Raw genomic sequence first — 25698 nt, 5'->3', positions numbered from 1 at the left:
GCATCATCTCATAGTGAGCAGAATGCCCATCATCACAGTATCTACAAATGAATGTTGGAGAGGCTGTGGAGAAAAAGGAAGCATCCTGCACTGTTGGTGAGAATGTAAAATGGTGCAGCCACTGTGGAGAACAATATGACAGTTCCTCCAAAAAAGAAAAATAGAGTTACCATATGATCCAGGGATCCTCCTCCTGAGCATATATCCGGACAAAACTATGATTCAGAAAGATACATGAACCCCTATATTCATACAGCACTGTTTACAATAGGCAAGACATGGAAGCAACCTAAATGTCCCTTGATGGATGAATGGATAAAGAAGATGTGGTGTGTGTACACACACCCATACACTGTAATGTTACTCAGCCATAAAAAGGAGCAAAATAATGCCATTTGTGGCAAGATGGATGGAAAAAGAGGGTATCATGCTAAATAAAGTAAGTCAGAAAGAGACAAATACCATATATCACTTACATGTGAAATTAAAACAGGACACAAATGAACCTTTCTGTGAGACAGAAACAGACTCATGGACATCAGGCTTGTGGTTGCTGAGGGGCGTGTGGAGGAATGAAAGACTGGGAGTGTGGGATTAGCAGATGCAAACTCTTACATATAGACTGCATAAACAGCAAGGTCCTACTCTATAGCACAGGGAACTATATTCAATATCCTGAGATAAACCATAATAGAAAAGAATATAAAAAAGAATATGCATAACTCAGTTACTTTTCTGTTCAGCAGAAATTAGCAGTGTAAACCAATTGTACTTCAGTTTTTTAAAAGGTGATGAGTATTTCCTGAAGTCCTAAATTAATTGATGGTGCATCATAATACTTTGATATTTACAGTTAAGCCATTAAGATGTTAAAAAAATGTAATCTGTGTTTTGGAAGGCAAAGACTGGTGCCACATATTTTTTTAAAAGCTTTCTATCTCCTAAATAAATGTTAAAATATGTTTTGGGGCTTTAAGGGATAAAGATGTGAGCCTGGAAGCTCAGCCATCAGGAATACATGCTTCTCTGTTTTGAGGCACCAGCTGTGTATGGTCACATGCCTCGTGTGTCCCTCAGTGGGCCGGATACGTATATGTAGTTTGGCACACAGTCTGTGTCACGTGCCATCAACACAAAGGCGTAGCTGTGAGCCTTGACTGGTTAGTGCTGCATGGGGGAGATCGCCTGAAGTGTGCATCGTGGAAAGTTGTTGGGGAATTCGGGGAAGGCATATTAGAGACATTGTTTCTGGTCTGCCTTGATATGTTGGAGTTAGCCTGGGAAGGAAAGGTGGAAGTGAAGTCCCAGTTTCTTTTCTTTTAATATTGACTTACTTGGCTGGGCTGGGTCTCAGTTGTGGCGCACGGGATCTTTAGTTGCTGCTTGTGGGATCTAGTTCCCTGACCAAGGATTGAACCCGGGCACCCTGCATTGGGAGCGCAGAGTATTAGCTGTTGGACCACCAGGGAAATCCTCAGTTTCTTCCTTAAGGGAAAATGGATTGAATTTGGGGAAGAGAGAACTGTATTTGCATATCCTCCCTCCACCAACAGTCCAGCTCTGTAGCTGTTAAAATGAAGTGTTAGAAAGTGGAGAGAATGCCAGTCTGGAAGTCAGTGGTTCCCTCCATGCGTGAAAGTCAAATGTCTATGAACGGATGTGCCATGTCCTTGAAAAGGCCAATATTGCCCTTTTTCAGGACAGTGTTTCCAAGTGAGTAGTTTTTTCCTGATCATGGTGCCAGCTGTTGAGCTGGAGAGCCAAGTCCACAGGATGCCTGTGTCACTTACGCGCATGTCCCCCGAGGAAAGTCCAGTGTGGTGTTCCCCTGCCAGAATTCCGGACATGCTCTCCCTGGCGGGCCAGGACGTGCCGTACTTATCTGCACTGGGCAGCCGGCCAGGAATTTAGGAACGTTTAAAATAGTGCTGTTGTGTTGCTGATGTTCTTTTGAAAGCCCTTCATGCTGTATTTACTTCTCCGCGTGAGTCCTCTCATCCTGCCTTTTAAATTTTTGTCCATTGCTGAAAATTGGGGAGTTTTCAGTGATGCTGAGTATCTGGGATTTCTGGTACATCAGGGCAGTTGCATGAGGCTCAGAGGTGCAGGGAAGCTTGGGGGAGGTGGGCTTGCCTGGAGAGAGAAGCGAGAGCTTGCCCAATGGTGTCCAGATGTAGGCGGGCATCTTGTCCCTCAGTTGCATCCTTTTCCCCCTTGAGCTGTCTGTGTGTACACAGAATCTTCAGGCTTTTGAGATCTCTTCCTTCCTTCCTCTCTGTTTTTTCTTCTCCGTGTCTTTCCCCACCACGAATTTTACTCTTGTGAACACACTGGGCCAGGAAACACTTGCTGGGTGATGGACCCTGCGCTTACGTCTTGATAAAGCAAGCACTTGGTTGAGTGAAGGCTTTAGTTAATATTGGGTTGGCCAAAATGTTAGTTTGGGTTTTTCTGTACGCTCTTACAGACCCAGTGGACTTTTTGTCTAACCCAGCGGTTTGGATGCTTCCAGGCAAGGCATGATGGGTGTTTCCTCAACTCATTCTGATTTGCTTCACTCCTTTCTCATCTTTCTTACATCATTTCAAGAATCTTCCGGAAACATTTGGTTATGCGATTTCTGTATCTTTTGGGGATTTTGACACTGATTTTTGTTTCAAACTTTCTATGACAATTTTAAAGTTTCAAAAATGCTTCAAGGCGTGATTAAAATAGTATATGTTGGTTGTGGGTGTGTGTTAGTCACTCAGTCATGTCCAACTCTCTGTGACCCCATGGACTGCAGCCCGTCAGGCTCCCATGTCCATGGAATTTTCCAGGCAAGAATACTAGAGTGGGTTGCCATTGCCTTCTGCAGGAGATCTACCTGACCCAGAAATCAAACCTGGGTCTTCCGCGTTGCCGGCAGACTCTTTACTGATTGAGCCACTAGTGAAGGCCATATATGTTAACATGAACTAAGTATCTTTTACCACTGGGGAGAAATTTCCATGACATTCTGTCTTGAGTACCACTGTGGGTGGTGGTTCTCTAAGCTGGGTCCCTGGACCAGTAGCGGAACTGGGAACTTGCTGGAAATGCAGACTTTTGGGCGCCTCTCCAGACCTGTTGAATCAGGAACTCTGGGGTGGGACACATCAGGCTGTGTTTTAATAACCCCTCCAGGTTGTTGTGCAACATTTCTCCATCTGCACCACTGGCCTAGGGTGCTCGTGAAATCCCCACTGGCCTTCCTAGTCTTGGAGCTAGATCTGCCTGAAAGTTTTTGCTGTTATTGAGTCTCTCACTTGTGTCCCACTCTTTGTGATCCTATGAACTGCAGCAGGCCAGGCTTCCCTGCCCTCCACTAGCTCCTGGAGTTTGCTCAAACTTATGTCCACTGAGTCGGTGATGCCATCCAACCATCTCATCCTCTGTCGCCCCCTTCTCCTCTTGTCTTTGATCTCTCCCAGCATCAGGGTCTTTTCCAGTGAGTTGGCTCTTCACATCAGGTGGCCAAAGTATTGGAGTTTTAGCATCAGTCCTTCCAGTGAATATTCAGGACTGATTTCCTTTAGGGTGGACTGGTTGGATCTCCTTGCAGTTCAAGGGACTCTCAAGAGTCTCCTCCAGCTCCACAGTCTGAAAGTTGGAGCCACCATGAATTGCTTTTTGGTGACTTTGTGTCTCTCAGGAGGTTAAAGTAGTCTTTACGACCCTAAGTTTTAACTTACCATCTCCAAAGTGTTTTGGACTAGATCTAGTTTATTTTAGTGGAACAGATTTCTGCTGTTGGAAATCTGATGTATTTACTTGTTTGCATCAGGTCTTAGCTGCAGCATGCGAGGTCTCTGTTCCGTCTTGTGGAATCTTTTGTTGAGGTGCATGGACTTTGTAGTGTGGGGCGGGGGCTTAGTTGCCCCTCAGCATGAGGATCTGGTCCCCTGACCAGGGATCTGACTCAAGTCTGCTGCAGTGCAAGGTGCATTCTTAGCCGCGGGACCACCAGGGAAGTCCCTCTGCTGTTGGGAATTAGTGTTCTTTAATGTGTGTTTAGTAATTGCTTCCGAATTCCTGTAAAGACATCACATGCCGTTAGAAAAACTATGCCTTTCATGTCATCTGTTTATATAGTATATCAAACCTAATTTAATTAGTTCTATTACAGATAAATGACACATTTTTATGCAGAATTCCCTTGGCAGGCACAATTCAGGTGGGAAAGAATCCACCTTCAACTTGTTTACAAAAACGTTTCTCAGTTTAGTGTAAAAGCTGTCAGTGCTCTATATTTATGAAGGATTTTTCTTCTAGAAATTGACCTTTACAACTTGACAACAGTGTTTTTCTGGGAAATCCACTATAATTCAGCCAGACGCAGATGTCATGGTGAAACTTGTTCTTCAGGAATGCACCTTTTGAGAGTTGGGTTTTTTTCTGACCTAGACTCCTATAGAGCCAGGGTCCCCAACCTCCAGATCTAATGCTGATGATCTGAGGTGGAGCTGATGTAATAATCAAAATAGAAACAAAATGCACAATAAACGTAATGCGCTTGAAACATTCTGAAACCATCTCTGCCACTCTCATCTGTGGAAAGATTGTCTTTCACACAGCGGATCCCTGGTGCCAAAAAGGTGGGGAACTGCTGCTGTCGAGGCTTCGGCCCGGACTCCCTGGAATCAGAATTCTGCTGTGAGTGCAGACGCCCTGGGCGGGTGGCCGGGGCTCCTTCCTGGCCCTCTCACGTGAGGCCTGGACTCCTGACTCAGTGTCCTCACCGTGGTGACTCACTATGTCATCTGTGGCCTTGCAGCCTTGTCATCGTCAGATGCTACTTCCCTCCTGAAACTTGTGGTTCCTGAATTTCAGCTGCTTGGGCTTCTCTTCTGCTTCTGAGGAATCGGCCAGCCCTTGTGATAAACCAGTTAGTACTGATGTCAAGGAGGAAAAAGCAGGCGTGGACCCTTCCACTTGCCCCCCGCCCCCCACATACACACACACACACACTCGCTACACACATCCACCCCCAGCAGGACCAGAAGGTAACCAGCCTGCTCAGTCAGCCCTCTCATCCACACTCGTGGGAGTTAGTTCAGCTGAACCCACAGTTCCATGAGGGAAAGACTTTCATTCAGGTCCTGTCATGTAGTACTTCAGCAGTGTGGCTTTGGCTCCTAAAACAGAGATGAGGGAGAACTTAGGGAAACTTAGGTTTAGTCCCATCATTCCAAGAAAAGAAAGGAAACGGGAACTGGAAGAGGTGGGATGAATTGACTTGGGCTTCCTGGTGGCTCAGACGGTTAAGAATCTGCCTGCAACGCAGGAGACTTAGGTTCGATCCCTGGGTCAGAAAGATTCCCCTGGAGAAGGGAATGGCAACCCACTCCAGTATTCTTACCTGGAGAGTTGCGTGGAATGATTTGACTTATATCACAAAGTAAGTTGGTGACAGAGATGCAAAGAGAATCTTTATCCTACTTCTGGTAGCCCAATGACAGTATTCCTTGCCTTTAGCTCTTCATAAGATTTAATACCCCCTCCTCCACCTTTGAATATGAGTCAGATGTATGTGTATTCTTACAGCTGCTGCCCCCACCCACCCCCGCCCAGGCAGCAGTCAGGAAGAAACGTGAATTTGGTTATTAATTGGCCTATTTGGACAATAGTAACCTCTTACTATTTCAGTCAACAGACCACTTAAGGACCACTGAAGGAAGAAATATAAATTCTGCTGGTGGTTGGAACACCATTGAGGCCTTCTGGGTGGGTCAGGGAAGTGCCAGTATGATTACCTAAAGATTGGGTGCCATCATTTTGAAAGAAAATCCCAGTTACCATAGTGGAACATTCCTTAAAGAAATGATTCTTGAGACTCTTGATGGCACAAAAGGAAAAAAAATGTATGGGGAGAACCAGATATTGGTGACTGAGCTGAAAATTGATTGAGAAGAGTTGGACTCTGAAGAAGCTTTAGAAATATCTGTGATATATTTTGCCTATTGTTTTAAAAATGTACGTACGCCCAAGAAGGGAACATGAGGGTCTTCCCTGTGGTTCAGTGGTTAAGACTTCTATGTAGAAGGTGCGGGTTCAATCCCTGATCAGGCAACTAAGATCCCATATGCTTCACGGCCAAAAAAACAAAAACATAAGACAGAAGCAATATTACAACAAACTGAATAAAGACTTTAAAAAGGGGCAACATCAAAAAAATCTTAAAAGATGTATGATAAAAATATATCTGACTCCCAAAGATCATTTTCAGTAAATATAGAAGTTCTTAGAGTTGATAGTGAATGATGTTACTAGCAGCATCTCTTTAATAGTATAGAAAATATGGAGTGTCTTAGTTTTAGTGGCTTGTTAGATTTAATGAAACACAGTAGTACCGAGGTGGTGGGGACTGTTAGAGGCCCAGGGGAGAAGCACTGGACAGTGTGGTGGAAGGAATCTGGAATTGGAGACAGTGGCGGACTTGATCTCCCGTTGCAGCAAGTGGAATCCACCCCTGGGCCTCATTGCTGCGAGGTTCCACCGCTGCCTCAGCGTGAAGACCACGGTTCCCACGTCTGCCCTCCAGTCTGTGAATGAGCAGAGCAGAGGTACTAAAGCAGGCTCATTCCCAGAGACTGGAGTCCTCCAGCAGGCAGCCACGGCTCGAGGAGTCCCTGATGGTCTAGTTGAACTTTTTCTAGAACTGCACTGCAGTCTGACATGCATCCACCCCACGTTCCTTCCTTCCTCATCTCCTTTCCCTGGGGCCAGATGTTCATGGATATCTGATGACTTCCAGCCTTCCCTGGCTCCTTCCCCCCTTTCTCTCATAGACATTTCCCATAAAAATATCTTTTATTTCTAATCCTGTCTTGGTGTCTGCTTTTTAGAGGACCTGGTCTAACATAGACACCGACTGTTCTGAAGGAGAGAGAATGTGTCCATGTGTTGCACGAAGAGGCGCCCCTTCCAGGACCTGAGAATAGGCTCTTGTCAAACACTCAGAAGTGAATTATTCGAGACACCCGTACTGGCAAAGCAAGAGACTTTATTGGCAAGGGGCACCCGGGTGGAGAGCAGCAGCATCAAGGAACCCAGGGGGATGGCTCTGCCATGTGGCTCCCAGTCTTGGGTTTTATAGTGATGAGGTTAGTTTCAGAGTTGTCTCTGGTCAATCATTCTGACTCAGGGTCCTTCCTGGTGCTGCGTGCATCACTCAGGCAAGATGGGTTCCAGAGAGGTGGATTCTGGGAGGACATATGGACTGGCGTCTCCTGTGTCCTTTTTACCTTCCCCGAACTCTTCCAGTTGGTGGTGGCTTGTTAGTTCCATGTTCCTTACCAGGAACTCCTGTCGTAAAATAATTCATGCAGATGGTCACTATGGGGCTTGGCCAGGGTGGGCGGTTTCAGGCAGTGCTTCCCTTAACACATATAGGAAATTCAACTTGGGCAATCCTGGCGACTTTATCACCAGCAGCAGGAAATGTTGCATTGATCCAGAAAGGCTGTTCTTTATATTAATTTTGTGAGAGAATCCCGCTTCATAAAACAAATATGTTTGAATGCCATTATGAGCTGGGCAGAGTTCTAGCACCTGAGGATACAGAGAGAAGCTGGGCCCTATTCCAGGATGAGGTGCTTCGCTCTTGGCTGCGCAGCAGAGCATATGAGTTATCAAGGGCCCTGCTGCCCCGGGCCCTGCCTCTTCCCTCTTGGACACTCAGGGAGCCCAGGCCTCACAGAAGGGGTGGACAGCTCATCTCTTCATCATTGGTCAAAAGTGTAGATGTGCTTTTCTGAATAGTTCTCCTTTCTACCTATGTCTCTCTCTCATATTTTCTTAATTCAGCAATTTATTATCTCCTTGTTCATGATGTGCCATTTCTAGCTATGCCACTGAGTTATACTATTTACCTCAGAAATTAACATTTTCTTATTCACACTTTAAAAAAAATCCCTCTAATTTTCTCTAGATACTTTTACAGCTTTCTGACAGGTTGAACTCTCATTCCTGTGGCATTTTATTCCTTCTCATGATGTTCTGCCCAAGTATTTGTTTTGTCTAAAAAGTAGAAGCCAGGTTTTCATTGTCCCTCAGGCCCAGAGGGAATGAGGCTCAAGGTTAAATACCCACACATCCTTATTTGGTTGTGCTCAGTGGCTAAGTGTGTCTGACCCTTTGAGACCCGGTGGGCTACCGCCCGCTAGGCTCTATCCGTGGAATTTTCCAGGCAGGGATACTGGAGCCGGTTGCCATTTCTTCCTCCAGGGGATCTTCCAGACCTAGGGATTGAACACGCGTCTCCTGTGTATACTGCTTTGCAGGCGAATTTTTTACTGCTCTGCCACCGGGGTAGCCCCTTATTAGGTAAAACCCAATAGCTTTTGTTTGAAGATTCTTGATTTTTCCTAAGTATAAAAAGCAAACAAAAATAAACACTAAAAAGCCTTTCCTGATGGGGTCTGTTTGGCTTAAATAATCTGAATAAATCTGAATAAAATTGGTACTTTTATTTTGATGAATGCCCTTCAGAATTGATGCTTCCCTCCTCCCAACCCCAAGCGGTCCTCAAACACTAAGATATTTGTTTTTAGAAAATAGGCATTAAGTGCATCTTAAAATTTTGTCATAAAATGACCCAACTTCTTTCTTGAGAGCAAAAGTGAAAGTTGCTCAGTTGTGTCCAACTCTTTGTGATCCCATGGACCATGCAGTCCATGGAATTCTCTAGGCAAGAATACTGGAGTGGGTAGCCTTTCCCTTCTCCAGGGAATCTTCCCAACCCAGGGATTGAACCCAGGTCTCCCCCGTTGCAGGCAGATTCTGTACTAACTGAGCTATCAGGGAAGCCCTTTTCGAGGGTGAGGTGGCCAAACATCAGGGCCGCTGACTCAGAGCAGAAGTGGTCAGACCTTGAGCTCAAACCCTCTAGCTTTGTTAGGTTTCAAGCTGTTTAGAATTAGGACTGAAAGTTGAAGAACTTTTATTCTTGAATTGTCTGAATAAAAGCACAAGCGTGGTAACTAAAGTCATGCATTTGGAATATATATCAATATTTTACAAATTATGGTTCCTAGGCTTTTAAGTGAAATTGCCATGGTCTGAAAGAGTCAGACATTGAAGGAACCATTTCATATTAATTGGCTTCTCATTTTCAGGTGCAAACCCTGCAGAATTAATGTGCAGACCCTCTGCACCTATGTCCCAATTAGAGCTTATTTTACAGGTCTATTAAAATGCTCTCTAATTCTTAGCTGCTGGGTTTGAGCTATTACCACTATAAAATTTAATTTCATATTTTTCCATTAATTCTTTTTTCTGACCAGGAGGGATTAACTTAGCTTGTACTGTGCTTAGAAATAACATAACATCCAAGGATTTATTCATTTTGAAGTTAAAATTGCTTCTAGCATGATATCCTCTTCCTCTTTTTACTTAATGGTATTAAGTAGGCAGAGAGCAAGTAATGTCCTTCTGTATAGTTGAGAATACACAGGCAACAAAAGAAAATTGTTTTTCCTGTGGTCTAAAAACAGAACTAGTTAGGTCAGAGCCTAAGTGAAGAAATGTTGGCCTCGTATTTATCTCTGTGGCAGGACTCTTTTAGCAAAACCAGCTGTGAAACTTCGTCATTTTTTGCCAACATTAGAGCCTTTAAAAAAAAAAAGAGGACTTTAGTGTTCATTTAAATTTTCCCTTTAAGACTTGATCCTTGATTGATAGGGGGAAGGTATAGCACAGGGAGAGACTGGCTGGAGGGAGAAAGAGGTCACAAAGGAGCATGTGGATGGGGAGTAATCTAATTAACTAAAAGTGAATTGGTTTAATAGAAGAAAAATCTTGTTTAGGAATATGGAGAAGGATAGCACTGAAAGCAGTTTGACAAGATGGTTTTAAGGTTCTGAACTTCAAAAAAATATTAGTCTAGATTCTCACCTTCGTGGTCTAGCTTTTCAGAACAGAAAGGAAGTTGATTATTTATTTATTTGGCTGCATTGGGTCTTAGCTGTGGCCCATGGGGTCTTCACTGCATCATGAGGGGTCTTTTGTTGCAGCACTTGGACTCCTGAGTAGTTGTGGTGTGCAGCCCTTAGTTGCTGCCTGGCCTGTGGGATCTTAGCTCTCTTAGTTCCCTGACCAGGGTTCGAACCCACATCCCCTGCATTGCAAGGTGACTTCTTATCCACTGGACCACCAGAAGGGGAGTTTATTAAAGAACAGCAGTAACTTGCAGTATCTTTTTGGGAACTGGGAATGATGCCAGGGGTTGTACCACGGAGCTGGGCTTGAAGACTTCCGCTGTTGCAACCAGGCGTGTAAACAATATGCGTGCACCAGCAAAACCACTGCCCCTGGTGGCTGTTGGTGGAACTGCCGCACACGGGACAGGAGTTGCTCCCACCACCAGGACTTGGCTTTTCAAGTACTGTTGTTGCTCACATGCTCAGCCGTGTCCGACTCTTTGCAACCCCATGGACTGTAGCCGCCAGGCTCCTCTGTCCATGGGATTCTCCAGGCAAGAATACTGGATCAGGTTGCCATTTCTTCCTTCAGGGGATCTTCCCAACCCAGGGGTCATACTAGTTTCCAAATCAAATTCTTGAGTGGGGGTCACAGACTAGTGGAACTCTGGACAGGTGCCAGGACCTCATGCAAGACAGGAGGGGAAGCAAGTGTCTGTCATTTTCAGCCTTTATAGTGGAAGATGGGTTTTGTCCTATTTGGGAGGAGAGTTTCTCAAACATGGGAAGGGGGTTTCAAGCATCCAGTGGCCAAAAAGGACAGATAGCCACTGCCTTTAATGTTTATTCCTGATGGTAATGCAGTACCATTTTCCCATGAAAAGATTAAACGAGACATTTTTGGACAACTTGAACTTACATACTTTTAAGTATGCATGTGTGTGTCTGCCAGATAATTAATCAGATGTGTATTATCATGATTTAGTTGATAAAATGTGTGTTTGTATTTAAAAATTAAATTACCAGTGTATACTTTAGGAATATTTCCCATATTTCATGAAGACGTTATTCCAGCTCTTGACACCTTTGCCATTAATGTAATTATTATGATGCATTCTAAATTTTTTAGCACAGCTCTCCTTGTGGCCACGTCAGTCTGAGTTCTTTGAGATACAGACCTCTTTAAAATGTCTTTCTGATGCTTTCACTGGAAATTTTATCTCAAGCTATAAGTACCACCTAATAGCACATTTGGACAGTCTCACTTAAAAAAAATATTCCTGAGATGTATTTTCATGGCTTTCTGTTTTTAAAAATTTACTTTATTGAGGTGTAGGTGATTTACAATGTTGCATTAATTTCTGTTTTATGACTTTCTTAATGTAATCACTTAGCTTATTCTTCTAGAGTGGTTTTTATGAAATTACTGAACTTCTCCTGAATGATAAATAAATCTCTTCAATTTCTTAGCATCCCCTTGTGTTTCTAAGTCAAACCTGTTCGTGATCTCTAAGCAGCTAAAACTAGGGGTGTTCAGGGCTGTTTTAGGCTAAGATTCTTGAAACAATTCTTTGTTCATCAGAACATTGGAAAGTGCATTCCTTCAGGAGACTAAGAATTCTTATATAGGGCTAAGTCTCTTTTTTCCTGAGGGGAAGTTTGAGAAACACAGTCCTTATGTTCAGATATGTATGAGAGTTACTTGACACCTTTCCTCAAGGTTCTGTTCAAGGAGAAATGGTATGTCTTTGCCGGAAGGTTTCTCTGCCGCTGTTCTTGACACCGGAGTTGGAAAGTCGAGTTTTTGCTTCAGTCTAATGAAATGGAAGTCTCTGGAAGGTCATGGGAGAAAAATAGTGGAAATTCTCCCTTGTTCTCAGATGATGCATTCCTCTGGGGTCAAGAACACTTGGAATCCAGGCTTAAAATAACGAGAGCCATGGGGAATGGTCATAATTCCTTCTGTTTCATTAGACTCAGTCTGTCCTTGTTAGAGTTGAGTGATTGATTAGGAAGGCAGGGCGTAGTGAGTCTACTGGCTGATTCATTGTTTGACCTGGACTGAGACTTAAAAAAAAAACTACTAAAGATATCCTGGGATGCAGTTCTGCCTTCGTTGCCTTTTTACTCAATATGGGTTTCTGGTCGTAAACCCTGTTCTCTTTAGAATGTACGTCAGAACTTCGCCTTGAGAAGGGATAGTTAGGGAGTTTGGGATGGATATATACATGTAAATGTATACATGTAAAATGCTACATGTAAAATGGATAACCAACAAGGACCTACTGTTCAGAACATGAAGCTACATGTGAATGGATACATGTAAAATGGATAACCAACAAGGACCTACTGTTCAGAACATGAAGCTCTGCTCAGTGTTATGTGGCAGCCCAGATGGGAAGGGAGTTTGGGGGAGGATGGATGCATGTGTATGTATGGCTGAGTCCCTTTGCTGTTTGCCTGAGGCTATCCCAACATTGTTAATTGGCTATACTCCAATAGAAAATAAAAAGTTAAAAAAAAAATGAGCTTCACCTTTGGTGTCACACGTGAGGGAAATTTAAAGCAGTGGCAGTGATTCTTCCCCAGTAGAGCCTGATCTCTTCAGATCAGCTAGTATTGTTAAGAGAGTCTCAGCTCTGGCTTAAACTGCAGAGGCAGGTAAAGATACCACCCTATCGTTCCTTTTTTCTTTTTTTAAAAGTATTTATTTATTTGGCTGTGCTTACTGAGTCTTAGTTGCAACACAGGGGTCTTTAGTCATGGCATGTGCACTGTTAGCTGTGGCTATAGGATCTTCTTGTCTGACCAGATATTGAGTCCCGGCTCCCACCCTGCACCACCCTGCACTCCCGAGCCCAGACTCTCAGCCTGGACCACCAGGGAAATCCCTCGTTCCTTTCCTTTTTAGACATTTAAGCTCTCAGATCCAAATGGCTTACAAAAAGGGATTTCAGGCTTAACTAGTGAGAAAAAATTTAATCCTCCACACTGTTACCTAATAATTTGGTTCTTCTCCTTTGGATTGTGGTGTTCTGATGGAGTCTGTGGTTTGCCGTCATAACACAACATTGAGATGTAGTGTGCGCGTCTGCGTCTTGCAACTCATGCGGAATCCCAGGTGACAGAGATGGGTAGGACCTCAGAGGTCTCCTCGGTGGTGGTGTCTTAGGACACGGGACATCTTGCTTCAGTGAGTACTTGTTGATGGGGTAGTAGCTGTCACACTACCTTCTTGGGTCCATCGTAGTTTGTGTTGAGTTCCTCTTGGGGGCGAGCCCAAATCTGCCCTATGGCTTTCCCTCGTTAGACCAGGTTTTGTCCTCATCAAACATATCAAAATGATTTTTCCTTCTCATATTGTACCCTTTCAAATATCTGAACACAGCTTACATCTTGTTCCCTCAAAATGTTCTTTTTCTCCCTAATCACATTAAACACTGTTTTCTTTTTTGTAAACCCTGTTCTTCTAAACATTTTTAGCTTTCTCATCTCAGATTCCTACTATGCATCTGTTAGAGAATGTCTCTCTCTTTTTTTAAAAAATTAATTTATTTTTTAATTGAAGGATAAGTGCTTTACAGAATTTTGTTGTTTTCTGTTAAACCTCAACATGAATCAGCCATAGGTATACATACATCCCCTCCCTTTTGAACCTCCGTCCCATCCCCCTCCCCATGCCACCCTTGTAGGTTGATACAGAGCCCCGGTTTGAGTTTTCTGAGACATGCAGCAAATTCCCATTGGCTATCTATTTTACGAGAATGTCTCTCTTCAAACGTGGTGAACCTGCTGTTGAGATAGCTTCTGATCTTATAAGACACAGTTGAATGATTATCTTATTTGGATTTGAACAATATATGTAGCCTACATGTATGTTCATTATCTTCTAGGGCACTTTATGACAACTTCAGTTCATGCTGAGCTTTTAGTTCACTCAAACTTTTAGGAGCCACAGCCCCTGTTAAAGTCCACTATTAAATTTACATGAGCTGTTGTTAAGACACCTTTTACACTTGAGCATTTGGCTTTCAAGATTGCCTGGTAGGTTGCTTATCTCAGGCAAATACTGCGGCCCCACTTTTGAGTCCTTTTCAACTTGAGAGCTTCTTGAGCTGTGATTTCCTTATCCAAAATTCAACCTTCCCTCCCAACTTTGGTGCCCTGCAAATATGACAAATGGATATTTAAAAAAATATATGATCAGATAAGAGTAAGAACACCTTATGCTCAAGGTGATTCTCTGAGGCAGCGTTGAGTCAGCCGGGGTCCATGGGCCCAGCACAACTTGCCTCTTGTTTTGTAAATGAAATTTTGTCAGATCACAGCTACACTCATTCATTAGTATACTATATATGGGTGTGTTTGTACTGCATGGGGCAGAGTTGAGTAGTTGCATCTGAGGTTGCACAGCTCAAAACCTGGATTATTTATTACCTGGCCTTCTATAGAAAGAGTTGTCTGACCCTTGCTGTAAGATGAGACCAACTGATTTATTAACATGCTTTATGTTCATGTAGATACATTCTGTTTCTAAGCAAGACCATCTCAAACTCTTTCCATGGCTCATTAGTAAGGCTAATGCCATTTTTTGTGTGTCTGGTTCAAGTCATTTTATGGGAAAAATGCAGTTTTATATACATGGTTATAAAATCACATTCTAAATTTGCTTTCTCTGTTTTTAAATTATCTGATTGATTTTTAATATTTTAGGATTTGAAAACTCTTCTCCATACTATTACTTCAGCAGTTTCTTTCAAATTTGGAAATTTCCCCATCAGGAATTGCCTTAGAGTTTTAGGCGCAGTCCCTGGAATTGGTATACGTTTATCTCTAGGGAAGAAGACTTGCTTTGGCATTAGAAAACTTCCATAACATTTATTACTCGCAAATATTATGTAGTATTTTTGTGACATGATAGAAGGAATAGAGAGATTTCATGGAGTCTCTATTTTTAGAAAAAGAAGAAAACCATCTTTGTTATTCAACCCACATTGCCTTACTCCGAAACATTTAGCAGCTACTTTAGGATTTTTGTCTTTGAATAGAATTGTTCAGTTCAGAAGTTACATAATCAGGCTTTTTTTTTTTTTTTAAAGTTTGTTTATTTTTGGCTTTGCTGGGTCTTTGCTGCTGTTTGTGGGCTTCTCTGGTTGTGGTCAGAGGCTCCGCTTCATTGTGGTGCGGTGGCTTCTCTTCTTGCAGAGCACAGGCTCTTGGAGCGTGGGCTTCAGTTGTTGCATCTCGAAGGCTCTAGAGCACAGGCTTAGTTGCTCCATGGCGTGTAGAATCTTCCTGGACCAGGGATCAAACCTTTGTCCCTTGCATCGGTAGGTGGATTCTTAACCACTGCACCCCCAGGGAAGTTCAGACTTTATTAAAGAAGGAAAATGATAGTGGAGTTTAAAAAATTTTAATCAAAACACTTTTATCAAAGAATTGGTTATAGTGATGCCTGTCGTAACTATTGTTTCTTTTATTTTGGAAATACGCTTGTTGACCTGCCAGCAGTCAGGTGGAAACCCCTTATATATTTTGTCTGCACTAGTGCTAGCCCTTGGAAATTAGACAGATATTGCATCACATTCTCTCAGCGAAGGACAGATATAAAATTGCTCATGTGGAATCTTTGTGGCATGGTCCTTTTGTGAAGGACAGTGCTTACTTCACAGAGTGTGGGGTTTCAGGGTTCTGATTTTAAAGGGTCTTCACGTAGCTACGTCATTGTTGCCACATTTAGTATCGACTCAGCATCTGGTGGCTGTCAGACCTCTGGAGCCCGTCAGACCTCTCCAGCCTCCTCCCCTGATTTCTGATTTCTTCAGGGGCTTTAGTGACGCTGAATTGCTGGTGGTTCCATGCTTAGAATCACTGGTTTCCCCTCTTTCTTTTACTCTTATCCTTTGACCGGAGAACTCCGATGCTTGTTTCAGGCTCAGTTCTGTATTATCCCTTCAGGACGTCCTCTGTCACCTAAGCACGTGTTCTGGGACCTCACCCACACTGCACACACTGCATTATATCATCTTATGCTGATGGGCTCTCAGAAATATTTTTACTAGGATGAACCCAACTGCTCACCTTCTTCATGCCTCACTAGAGACAGTCTCACAAGGCCCAGTGGAGGTCCCATACACTCCGACTTACTTCTCAGCCAGGAAGCCCTGTCCCCACTGTTTGTAATGTTTCTTTCTTTCATGCTCCTCTTTATTCACACTTTTCTCTGCAGCCCAGATCTTGATAACTGACCTTGCCTTGTATGGGAAAGAATAACTCTCTGGTAGCAAATCCCTCAGCTTCTGTTCATGAAATCTACACACCCATTTGTTTGAGCTATTGCTTGCTCCTTGCATCCTGTCTCCAACCCCACTGGAGACTTTGGACCATCTTTTCTGGATTCTTAACAGGGGAACAGAGGTGTGCTTTCATCTTTTTTATTCACTTCTTTGGCTGTGCCACGTCCTAGTTGTAGCACATGGGGCCTTCGCTCTTCATTGTGACATGCAGGATCTAGTTCCCTGACCAGAAATTGAACCCAGGCCTTCTGCTTTGGGAGTTCAGCGTCTTAACCTCTGCACCACCGGAGAAGCCCCTGCTTTCATCTTTAAAATGTTGATCTTACTAAGAAAACAAACAAACATGCCTTTACTTTGTGTCATGTTCCCTTTCAGCCATCCTCCTCTCTCATCTCTGTGCTTCGTGGCCATCCTTGTGAAGAAGGGGTGTTCCCACAGATGTCCTCGATTTTTAATTATAAACCAGCTCCAGTCTGGCCTTTCCTCTCTCCTTGCCTTGGGTATTGCTAAGACCTTGTTCCTTGTTTAATTTCTCTGTGGCTCACACAGTTAAAACCCTGTCTTCATCATCAGTGCCCCAGTAGCTTCTTTCCAGTGTCCGTTGTCATCTCCTCCTATTTGTCCCTTTCTAAGCATCCTAAGTGCCTAGTCTGAGACCTCTTGTTTCAATCCCCTACCACATCCTGCTTCAGTTCTGTGGCTTCCAATACCACTTACGTGTAAACGACTCTTTCCAGATGTATGTTTTTGATCTAGATGTCTTTCCTGGGCTTTGGACCAATGTCTCTGGCAGCCTCTTTTACTCTTTGATTGTCTCTCAGCATCTCCAATGTGACATAACCCTGTAGTGCTTCCTCCCAATTGCCTTTCCTCAGAAGTTTCCTATTTAAATAAATGAATGAATAATATTGTTGTCCATTCAGTTGCTCATGGCAGAAATCTGAGAGTCATCCTGGAAACCCCTACCTTTTCCGTGTTCAGTCCATCACCAGTTACTTTAATTCTGCCTGTAAATATCTCTGCAGTCTATCTACTTCTCTCTGGTTTTGTTGTCACTGCCTTCAAGCCATCATCATCTCTTGTCTGTGTTGTTCTGAAAGCTTTGTAACAAATCTTTCTCCTTCCAGTTTTCCTCACCTCTAATCTCTCTTTCTCAGAGAGCCAGAACGAACTGGAATCTGGTGATGAAGACTTCGCTTTCCAATGCTGGTGTTGTGGGTTCGACCGCTTGTTGAGGAGCTAAGATCTCACAAGCCTTGTGGCCAAAAAACCTAAACATGAAACAGAAGCAATATCGTAAAAAATTCAATAAAGACTTTAAAAGTGGTCCATATTAAAAAGAAAAACAAAACTTAAATCGGAGTCATCTCTGAAAGACCATTGTAATAATTCCGAGATTAAGGCCCTTTAAGTGGGTTTCTGTTACTCCCCAGATAAAATAACCCTTTCCCTGGACCCACAGGCACTGCTTGTTCTGGTCCCCCGCCTTCTCTCATCTCTCTATTCTCTTGCTTGCTCACTGTGCTTCAGCCTCACTGGACTTTTGCCATTTCCTGTAATCCTCGCCTCAGTCCTTTGCCTCTGCTGGCTTCAGGCTGCAGTTCCAACCTTGTTCTTTGCACCACTAATTCTGTCTCATCATTCAGAGCTCAAGCTTAAATATCACTTCTTTGAGGAAGCCCTCCCAGAGCTCATTTCTCCCTCTATCTCCTCTAATAGATTTGTCAAGCCTAGCCCTACTTTTCTCTGTTAGAAGAAGTGACTGGAGTTCCTTCTGCACATTTGCTCATGTGTTCGTGTGTCCACTGTCTGTCTCCCCAAGCAGACAGTAAGTTCCACTAGGGCAGGGGCTGCACCTGGGCCATGTTGTTCACGGTTGTGTCTTCAGTACGCGGTACTTGGCACTGAGTGCTCGGCACACGCGTGTCCCATGAGGTGGTTACTGACAGGGCAGCTTGGGATGGGCAGTGCCCGCTTGGCACTTGCGTTGCACTACTGTATGGTAGTTAAGGCTAGGCTAGGCTCATGCTTGCTTGATTTTGCTTCCTTGTTCCTCTGTGAACTTGAGCAGTTATGAGCCCCTGTGATCCCAGCATGGAATTCTGGGCTGACTTCTTTCTTGAGTTGACCAAACCTCCAAGGATGATGTATCATATCTGGGTTTATGCAGGACCACTAGTAGGTTAGGTCCAGATGTGAAAGCCTAGGAGATGGTATTTGTGCTAAGAGAAGTGAGCCTTAAATTATTTTGAGATGGGACTTCCCTGATGGTCCAGTGGAAGTCCATTCCATGCTCCCATGCTGGGTCTGGGGTTTGATCCCTGGTCAGGGAACTAGACCCCAACTAAGAGTTCATGTGGTACAATTAAGAGCCAGCTCAGCCAAATAAGTAAGTGAATGAGGGAATGATTTTTGAGACATTGTATGTCGGTTGAATCACCTTGAAAATGTACGGCAGAGCCTCTGATCTGCTTTCCCAGTGGACTTGGGGCCTTCCGTATTGGTTAGTGCCCTCAGGGTTCCTGGCACGACCTGCCCTGTCCCTGTTCTGCTTTTTGGTTTGGTCTTGTTGCGGGTCACATGGCCTACAGTGTGGACAGGATGAGATTATCGTGTTCTGAAGATGATTCCTTTCCCTTGACTTGTGATTGCTCTTAATTCTGTCTGTTGCCTCAACTCTTCAACACCTAATTAACAAATTGTCAGGGTGGGAGTGAGTGGAACCCAGTGGCTGGCCTGGGGAAGAGAGTTCAAGCAAGCTCTGGGCATCTTGAGTGTGGACAAGGTCGTTTTTTTGAGGATTTTCCAGGGGGCTTCCCTAGTGGCTCAGACGGTAAAAAAAACCCACCTGCAATGCAGAAGATCTGGGTTCAATCCCTGGGTCAGGAAGATCCCCCAGAGGAGGGAATGGCAACCCACTCCAGTATTCTTGTCTTTCTTGATTCCATATTTAAGTAATGTGTAGATTCTGGATGAATGGTCCCTGGGAGAGACCCTTACATAATGAAACAATGCAAAGGAGCCTAGGGGATTAAATGAAGATTGCTTTCGTATTCTAAGTCACTTATTTTTTTCTGTAATCTTAAATTTGGATTTCTGGGGACCTTTTTTTTGTAAAAAGAGGGGTGGTACATTGTTGTAAAGTGTCTTGAGGTTCTACTGAGATTCTATTCTGGACCTGTTTGAAATGGTGAGAACACTAGTCACCAGCATATTGTGGTTAAATACATTCTCCTTAGGTAAATATTCCCTTGTGCATTTTCAGCATTGTTGTAGATTTTTTAAAATTTTTATTGAAATTTAAAAAACTGAAATATGGTTTATGTACAGTGATATTATATTTACAGGTGTATAATATAGTAATTTACAATTTTAAGGTTAAATTTCCTTTATAGTTATTAGAAAGTAGACTGTATTCCCCCATTTTGTATAACATATCCTTACAGCTTATTTTAAACCTAATAGTTTGTACCTTTTAATTCTCTACCCTTTTGTTGCCCCTACCCTTTTACCTTGCCCCACTGGAAACTACTGGTTTGTTCTTTATATCTGTGAGTCTGCTGCTTTTTTGTTTTATTCACTAGTTTATTGTCTTTTTTGATTCCACATATAACTGTTGTGTAGATTCTGTATTAAAATGACAAGCCCCAAATCAGCCAGTATAAGAACGAGTGAGGTTGTGGGTGGCATTTGTGTGTGGTTCCTGTCACGGTGACCTTGCCAACTCCTCTAATATTTGGACGACTGAGCTCCAAGTGACTCTGTTTTGCTGGCACAGCCTAAATCCTTATGAGAAATTTTCAGTGATGAAGGGCAGTCTGAGTACATTTAAACTTGTAGCCACAAACCTAGCCCTCTGTGTAATGTAGTCTGATCACTAATAAAAGAACGTCATTGACTTTTAAATTTCTGAGCAGAAGGATTAAAAAAAAAAGCAACAAACCCTCAAACAGAAGTGTTCTGTTAATGAATGTGATAGACCCCTTTGTTGTTTGAAGCCAACCCTCTTGCTGTGTCTCTGAAGAAAGGGCTGTGTTGGGGTTGGGTTGCACATTTCCCTGGCGCTTTGCCCCACCTCCTCTTCCCTGAAAATATTTATGGAGATCTGGTGTGTTAATAAATTTAGCAGTGATTTAATGGCCACATTGGCAGGGTGAGATAAAGCTGTTCAGTGTGCTGTTCGTTTTGCTTCTGGGCGGGGTGGAAGAGGGGAATGGAAAGCTCACTTTTTCCCTTTTGGAAACCTAATGCTCTGCTCTTTTGTTATCGCTCTTGTTCTCCAGGCATTAAGTGTCACCGAAACCCTGATTAAACCCTTGGAAAAATTCAGAAAAGAGCAACTCGGAGCTGTCAAGGTCGGTGTCTAATCTGAGCACACTTGTAAACAGCCAGCGTAGAGACCTCTGCCACTGGAGCACACGCTCACTTCACACTTAACAGCCCGGAAGGGGCTGTTGGAGACCAATGTCTGTTGTTTCATGTGTCAAATGTGTTGTATCCCCTTTGGGGGAATCTGAAAGTGGAAACAAAGCAAAAACACCGGGACTGGACGGTAAAACCTCTCGTACTCGTCTTTGGCTACACCTTCTCGTATAGAGTTTTAAAAATATCTTTCACCAAACAGCACATTTACCCTGTGCCAAGCATCTTATCTCCGTCAAGAGGGCACTGATTTCCGTGTCCGCCTCAGTTGGGTGTCAGAGTGTAGCATCATACGAGATGAAGGTTATAAGTGCTGCTACACCGGCATGCCGCTGAAACTAGAGAGAGAGTACCCGGTTACTGTGCTATACTTGCTTCCGTTTAATGCACGTTTCTCACACTTCTGTTACGAGCTCGTGTTGTTACGGGTGCTGGGGACTTAAAAGTGAGCGAACCACAGACTCAGCTTTCAGAAGCTCTGAGATGTAGCCAGGATTTCTGGGGGTCCTGCTGCAACTTTGCCACTGGGAGCCTGGGATGTATTAAGCAGCTTGCGAGGTTTGTGAACTGAGCTTTGAAATTAGTTCAGAGAAATAATGTCCATCAGCCTTTCCTGAAGGTTGTGCATGTACTTGAGGGAGGAAAAAGTAGCATCTAAGTGTTGTTGAGCATTTTTGGCTTGGCCCAAGGAGAAGGGAATGAAAATATCAGTTTTAAGTAGAAAAGAGAGTTTTTATGTTTGTATTGTTTTTTCAAAACCTCATACCTTGGGGATGTGAGGTTTTTGTTTTTTTTTTTTACCCTTCGTAAACTATTAAAATCCTTTTCTGTAAATAAACATTGTGGTCTCCATGGCTATAGCTATACAAATGGGCCCAGAAAGGGCCAGCTTTTTATGGACTCAGTTCTTCAAGTGACCTGTTAATATATTAGACACTTCTTTTCAGCATAGTTTTCGGTGAAGGGCTGTGTGTTCAGTGGAGGTCAGTGGGGATGCCCCCGACTCCTCATCCTAGGATTGTTTGCTGAGCTGCGTGAAGCTGCTGACTTGTAGCAGGACTTTGGGGGTCTGGCTTCACATTTCTGTCCTTGGGCAAGTAATTGGCTTTAGTTTCTTATGTAAAATGACAGGCCAGGGATCTGACTGCTCTGCTTTGCACTTTAATGATTCTGTTTTCTCCAGTCTTCTTAGGCTATTTTAAAGCTTGAATACCTTGGTACTTTCTCTTTGAACATTTCATTGGGAGGCACTGAATGTAAACGTTGGGTGGTGGTGGACAGATATTATATTATGGAAATGAAACATGGATGTGACTTTATTAATAAATGTATTTCCTATTCATTTACTGATCAGGTTTTTAGAAATTTCTAGCCTCAGATTTTCTCTTGATTCCTTCTCCTCCACAAACCTGCCCAGCTTCGCATGCTGTGTGGTTGACCCTTGAACAGCTCAGGTGTGGACTGTGTGGGTCTACATGGATATTTTTCACCAGTAAATACTACTACAGGATCTGCAGTTGGTCGAATCTGCGAATGTAGAACCTTGTACACTGAGGACAGACTGACTGTAAGTTACACTCGGGATTTCGGCTGTTCCCGTGCTGATGCCCTGACCTCCGCGTTGTTCAAGGCTCAGCTGTAAAGTCTGCAAGCAGTTTGCAAAAATAAATGGCCATATTAAAAGGTTTAATTATTTTAACGCCTTTAGTCTATGTTTTGAGCTATTTAGTGGCCAAAATCTACCCTGAAGTCCCATTTCTTTCTTTCTTTCTTGTGTTCCTGGCTTAAAGTTCATGAAGGGTGTACCCTACACTCTTGTTCAGTACAGTGTGTGTGTTGACTGTCATACCTCGAGGAGGCCCCATCATTGTGAGTCACAGGGAGTAGCCTTTTTTCTTTTTTTTTTTGCTGGCAGTTTTGCTTATTATAGTAAAAAGAGAAAGATAACTTTCTAGGTTATATAGTGACATATATACATCTGTCTTTTTTATTAGGTTGTTAAATCTTTAAGAGAAAAGACTATGCTTGTTTATTTTCTGTTTCCACTTCCCCCCATCTATTTTCTATGAAGTGATGGGGCCAGATGCAGTGATCTTTGTTTTCTGAATGTTGAGTTTTAAGCCAGCTTTTTTTCTCTCCTCATTCACCCTCATCAAGAGATTCTTTAGTTTCTTTTCATGTTCTGCCATTAGAGTCGTATCATCTGCATATCTGAGGTTGTTGATATTTCTCCCAGCAATCTTGATTCCAGCTTGGGATTCATCCAGTCCGGCATTTTGCACAATATACTCTGTATATAAGTTAAGTAGGTAGTGTAACAATATTACAGTCTTAATGTATTCCTTTCCCAATTTTGAACCAGGCCGTTGTTCCATGACTGGTTCTAAACGTTGCTTCTTTTTTTTTTTTTTAAAGGTTGCTTCTTAACCTGCAAGGTTTCTTAGGAGGCAAGTAAGGTGGTGTGGTATTCCCATCTCTTTAAGCATTTTCCTCAGTTTGTTTGATCCACACAGTCAAAGACTTTCACCTAGTCAATGAAGCAGAAGTATATATATTTTTTTTAATTCCCTTGCTTTTTCTATGATCCAGCAGATGTTGGCAATTTGATCTCTGGTTCCTCTGCCTTTTCTAAATCCAGCTTGTACATCTGGAAGTTCCCAGTTCATGCTCTGTTGAAGCCTAGCTTGAAGGATTTTGAGCATTACCTTGCTAGCATGTGAAATGAACTAAGATCGTGGCATCCGGTCCAATCAGTTCGTGGCAAATAGATGGGGAAAAAGTGGAAACAGTGGCAAATTTTATTTTCTTGGACTCCAAAATCACTGTAGATGGTGACTGCAGCCATGAAATTAAAAGATGCTTGCTCCATGCAAGGAAAGCGATGACAAACCTAGGTACCCATATTAAAAAGCAGAGACATCACTTACCGACCATAGTCAAAGCTGTGGTTTTCCCAGTAGTCATGTATGGATGTGAAAGTTGGACCCTAAAGAAGCCTGGGTGCTGAAGAATGGATGCTTTTGAATTGTGGTGTTTGAGGAGACTTTTGAGAGTCCCTTGGACAGCAAGGAGCTCAAACCAGTTAATCCTAAAGGAAATCAACTGTGAATATTCATTTGAAGGACTGATGTTGAAACTCCAATACTTTGGCCACCTGATCCGAAGACCTGACTCGGTGGAAAAGACCTTAATGCTGGGAAAGAAAGAGGATAAGAGGAGAAGGAGAGGATGGGATGGTTGGATGGCATTACCAACTCAATGAACATGAATCTGAGCAAGCTCGCAGAGACAGTGAAGGACAGGGAAGCCTGGTATGCTGCAGTTCATGGAGTTGCAGAGTTGGATACAACTTAGCGACTGAACCACAATAATTTCTTTGTTTTCTACCAACCTCCACTCTGACTGACTTTAAGTTATCTAATAAATAAACCAATTCTACCCTTAATTCTTGGCTTCCCAGGTGGCTCAGTGGTAAAGAATCCGCCCACCAATGCAGGAGATGCAGGAGACATGGGTTCAATCCCTGGGTCGGGAAGATCCTCTGGAGGAGGAAATGACAGCCCACTCCAGTATTCTTGCCTGGGAAATCCCATGGACAGTGGAGCCTGGCGAGCTAGTCCATGGGGTCGCAAAAGGTCAGACACGAATGAGCGACTAACACTTTCACTTTCACCCTTTATTTTAGAAGAACCAGAAAAGGGTTTATAGTCTGGATATTTGATTTTCTCCATCTGTGCTTCCTAAACACCAATCAAGAACAATCACATGTTCTTGTTCCACTGGTTTGTTTACTTACTTGGGATACTTAAAAAATAACTGTATTCTCTAAGCATGAAGATCTTTTAGAAAGGACCGTGAAACTGTTTTCATGTGGGGGAGAAAAAACAAAGTCTTTAAAAGCTGACCACAGAAGAAGTTTTTGGATATCCTTGTCAAAATGTTCATCTTCTGCTCCCTATCTGCAAAGGTTACTGCCCTTTGACTTTATACGGAAACTTTTTCAGTTCCCTGTACTTCTATTTCCAGTTTCCCGAATCCCAATGACATGGGAACTTGTGGTTGTAATGTAATCGAAACTGCCAGGTGGCTTTTATGAATAGAATTTTTTAGGAGTTACTGGATCTTTCTTTTCTGCTGTTTTCGCTTCTATTTGGATATGTTCTCCATCAGCCATGTCTGTTTGGTTTGAGCTTCAACTTCCATCCTGTAGGTTCTGCCACTTTTTCTCCTGTGCTTGCCAGGTTCTTACCTCTGTGTAGAGAGACCCAATTCCCACTGCAGAGCACAGGTGGGTCTGTGCTGTGTCCCAGCGATTCGGAGTTTTCCTGTTGGCTTCCCTCAGCTTTGCGTCCTCTGAAACTCTTCTGCGTTCCCTAGAAGCTTGCCACTTATTCCCAAGTGTCTGCATACACTTTGTCGGTAACCATTGCTCGTTGACTGTTGGTTTATCCACAGGAAACTAATACAGGTGCCAGAGAGCATCAGAGTCAAGTGTGTTGTGTACAAACTCCAAGAAGTACTGGAACTTGCTAAGGGTTGCAGTGGGGCAGTATCAGTTGGGAGAACTTAAAGTTGCTCTTTTTCTGAAAGTGGCGGCATGCCAGTATCAAATGGATACAGCAAAATGCTATGGATAGTTTATAGAGCCTGTTCAAACTCTGGGGCTTCCTGGTGGCTCAGCTTGTGAAGAATCTGCCTGCCAATGCAGAAGACCCGCGTTCGATCCCTGGGTCAGAAAGATCCCCTGGAGAAGGAAATGGCGACCTACCCCAGTATTCTTTCCTGGAGAATCCCAAGGACAGACGAGCCTGGTGGGCTACAGTCCATGGGGTCACAAAGAGACAGGCTTGACTGAAATGACTAAGCACGCAAAATGTCCTGTTTTAGTCAATAGAATAAAAAGATTAACTGCAAGAGTTAATGTAAGAGTAAATGTTTATATCATAAATTAAAACTTAGCAGCCCAGCCATTACCAGACTCTCACCTCTTTTCAAGGCTGTGTTTAGTGAATAAATGTTGAATAGAAATTGACTTCCTG

The 25698-nt window shown here is 43.2% G+C and overlaps 1 protein-coding gene across 2 annotated transcripts in view; it reads left to right on the top strand.

Annotated features, from left to right (window-relative positions):
* The window catches only part of ARHGAP10 (Rho GTPase activating protein 10), a 358134-nt gene that overhangs the window by 100468 nt on the left and 231968 nt on the right, over positions 1-25698 (top strand). For both annotated transcript variants that reach the window (XM_043484882.1, XM_043484888.1), the window contains exon 4: positions 20521-20592. In XM_043484882.1, coding sequence (XP_043340817.1) covers positions 20521-20592 — 72 coding nt within the window. The remainder of the gene's footprint in view (positions 1-20520; positions 20593-25698) is intronic.

Source organism: Cervus canadensis, chromosome 1 (genome assembly GCF_019320065.1).
Source record: "Cervus canadensis isolate Bull #8, Minnesota chromosome 1, ASM1932006v1, whole genome shotgun sequence".
Taxonomy (NCBI): Eukaryota; Metazoa; Chordata; class Mammalia; order Artiodactyla; family Cervidae; genus Cervus; species Cervus canadensis.
The sequence above is the reverse complement of the archived record's forward strand: the minus strand, read 5'-3'. Positions and strand labels throughout refer to the sequence as shown.